This window comes from Hordeum vulgare, chromosome 7H, assembly GCF_904849725.1.
Source record: "Hordeum vulgare subsp. vulgare chromosome 7H, MorexV3_pseudomolecules_assembly, whole genome shotgun sequence".
In the NCBI taxonomy this organism is placed as follows: domain Eukaryota; kingdom Viridiplantae; phylum Streptophyta; class Magnoliopsida; order Poales; family Poaceae; genus Hordeum; species Hordeum vulgare.
The window spans coordinates 126,010,726-126,014,000 of record NC_058524.1 but is presented as its reverse complement, the minus strand read 5'-3'; the positions used below and the strand labels follow the sequence as shown (position 1 = coordinate 126,014,000).

General features: G+C 59.1%; 1 protein-coding gene across 1 annotated transcript; it reads left to right on the top strand.

Moving 5' to 3' along the window:
• Positions 1-326: 326 nt before the first annotated feature.
• Positions 327-2,774, top strand: LOC123407430 (probable L-type lectin-domain containing receptor kinase S.7). The gene has a single exon (XM_045100565.1). The coding sequence runs from the start codon at positions 485-487 to the stop codon at positions 2,624-2,626; it is 2,142 nt and encodes a 713-aa protein (XP_044956500.1). The 5' UTR covers positions 327-484; the 3' UTR covers positions 2,627-2,774.
• The last annotated feature ends 501 nt before the right edge of the window (positions 2,775-3,275 follow it).

Here is a 3,275-nt window from a genome sequence, read left to right as displayed (position 1 = left end):
GGAGAGAGAGAGGAAGAGAGAGATTCGCTAACAATTGATTTTAAAGGAACAAAAATATTGGACAGGATGATTTTGCCAAAAAGGGAAAAACATGGCCCGCTGCCCAATAGGGGATAGGCGACCACCCCGCGTCCTTTCCAGCAGCCAGCCATCATCATCCATCCTACTGATGAAAAGGTGCAGCTCCAGGCTATCGTGATGAATCCATGCTCGTCACCCACAAAAGAAGATCGCCTCCCCGAAAAAAAAATATCACCAGCGCCTGCTCTTTGCTCCCTCGCCGACCGTTACGTTCAAACGCGCCAATCCGACCGTTACCCATAAAAAACACACCACAAACCCATCTCTTCCCGAACACTTGCTCTGCTCCCACTGTCCTGTCGGAATCCCCAAACTAATCGCTGCAATAATACTCCCACAAGCCACAAGAACTGCGCGCTCCACAAAATCTCATGATCCGAACACCGCGCGACCACCACCACCAATGGCCGCCGACCTACTCCTCCTCCGCCTCGTGCCGCTCCTCCTGCTGCTCCTAGCGGCGTCCCTGGTGCCGCCCGCCTCGTCGTCCGCGGGGAAGAACAGCTCCGTCAGCATCGACTCGGCCACGCTGTCCTTCTCCGACCTGACGCTGCTGGGTGACGCCTTCCTGCGGAACGGCTCCGTGGGGCTGACGCGGGACACGGGCGTGCCGTCCTCCAGCGCCGGCACCGTGCTCTGCACCCGCCCCGTCGCGCTCCGGGGCAACGGCAGCAGCAACAACGCCACCGCGTCCTTCGCCGCCAGATTCTCCTTCGTCGTCGCCAACCAGAACGCCGGCTCCACGGGCGGCGACGGCATCGCCTTCTTCATCTCCTCCGACCGCGCCACGCTCGGCGCCACCGGCGGCTACCTCGGCCTCTTCAACTCCTCGCTCGCCGACGCTGCCGTTCCGAATGACGACGACGCCGACGCCGTCGGCCCCGCCATCATCGCTGTGGAGTTCGACACCATGGTCAACTCCGAGCTCGGCGACCCGAGCGACAACCACGTCGGGCTGGACCTCGGCTCGCCGGTGTCCGTCAGCGCCGTCGACCTCGTTGACTCCGGGATCGTCCTCAAGAGCGGCAACCTCACCACCGCGTGGATCGATTACCGCGGGGCCGAACACCTCCTCGAGGTGTCGCTGAGCTACTCCGGTGTCAAGCCGAAGCGGGCCGTCTTCTCCGTGGCCGTCGACCTCTCGCCGTACCTCAGGGAGGCCATGTACGTCGGCTTCTCGGCCTCCACGGAGGGGAGCACCCAGCAGCACACCATCAAGGAATGGACCTTTCAGACCTTCGGGTTGCCGCCGGCGACCAACGCCTCCACCTTTACCAACGCCACGAGCAATGTCTCGGAGCCAGCAGTGCCCGGCGTGGCCGCCGCGAGCGGCGGCGCCACCAGCAAGAAAAGGTTTGGGCGCGCCATCACCATCCTCGGCCCCGTCGCGCTCGCCGTCGCGTTCGTGTTCTTCGCATGTGTCTCCGTCAAGAAGCTGGCAGAGCTCACCTCGAGGAAGGACGCCATCTTCCTGCCGGGGCTGCTCAAGGGGCCAAGGAAGTTCAGCCACAAGGAGCTGAGCGTGGCGACCAGAGGATTCCACGCGAGCAGAGTCATCGGCAGAGGCGCGTTCGGCACGGTGTACAAGGCGGCCATGCCGGGCGCGGCCACCACCTACGCAGTGAAGCGGTCGACGCAGGCGCACCAGAGCCGGAGCGAGTTCGTCGCCGAGCTCTCCGTCATCGCCTGCCTCCGCCACAAGAACCTGGTACAGCTGGAGGGCTGGTGCGACGAGAAGGGCGAGCTGCTGCTCGTCTACGAGTACATGCCCAACGGCAGCCTGGACAAGGCGCTGTACGGCGACCCCTGCACGCTCTCCTGGCCGGAGCGCCACAACGTGGCCGCCGGTATCGCGTCCGTGCTGTCCTACCTCCACCAGGAGTGCGAGCAGCGCGTGATCCACAGGGACATCAAGACGGGCAACATCCTGCTCGACGGTAACCTCAGCCCCCGGCTGGGCGACTTCGGGCTCGCCCGGCTCATGGACCACAACAAGAGCCCGGTGTCCACGCTCACCGCCGGCACCATGGGGTACCTCGCGCCGGAGTACCTGCAGTCCGGCAAGGCCACCGACCAGACCGACGTGTTCAGCTACGGCGTGGTGGTGCTGGAGGTGTGCTGCGGGAGGCGGCCGATCGACAGGGAGGAGACCGACAAGGATAGCAAGAACGTAAACCTGGTGGACTGGGTGTGGCGCCTGCACGGCGAGGACCGGCTCATCGAGGCCGCCGATGCGCGGCTGAACGGCGAGTTTGACAGGGAGGGGATGCTGCGGCTGCTGCTTGTCGGGCTAAGCTGCGCCAACCCCAACTGCGAGGAGCGGCCGGCGATGCGGCGGGTGGTGCAGATACTGAACCGCGAGGCCGACCCGGTGCCCGTGCCGCGGAAGAAGCCGCTCCTCGTGTTCAGCTCCAGCGCGTCCATCAAGCTGCAGGAGATGGCCTTCTCCTGTGGCGACGACGTCAGAGGAGGCTACCCGGCCGCCGCCACCACCACCGCTAACCCGGCGTCCCCGAGATCGGAGGGAGCCGGCATAGAAAGGTGATCAAAGGAAAACAACGTACTAGTGTGTGATTCTCGTACACGTTTTGTTGCGATGTGCTTGCTCATAAGGGGAATATAGGTAATAATCCCCAATGGTGTATGATTGTTGGAATGCTAATAAGCTTATTGGGTGTGTTTATGTCGTTTAAGCCGATTGTTCTTCTCTTGTTTGAATGTCATATTTGCATTTTCAGCAGATTCATATTGCCAAGAAAATTAATGCCACAGTGCGCCCATCGATTAAAATCAGCACACGCCTATTTCAGTCCTATTTGACATTTAAAGAAAAAACATAGGAATTTAGGAGATATGATTTCAATAGGAATTTCTTCCTTGGAGTAAGATAACAGAGGAATTGCTATCTTAGAGTTCTTTGAAATTTTTATGGGAGGGTTTATTTCGTAGAAATTTTGAAGGAAACGTAACATTTAGGCCACAATTTTGCAGTTTCTCTATGATTTTCGTTTCGTAGGAATCTAGGATACGTCACATCTTAACTTTTTTCTTTACTTTTCTATTTCCACTTCTTTGGTTTTTCGTGTTTCAAATGGATCATGACTTTAACTTAAGAGCTCCTACTTTTATCGAGAACGCTAGCAATCACCTGATGGATCTCTCGGGATCTTCGTCTATGCTACGCGTGTCCTCGT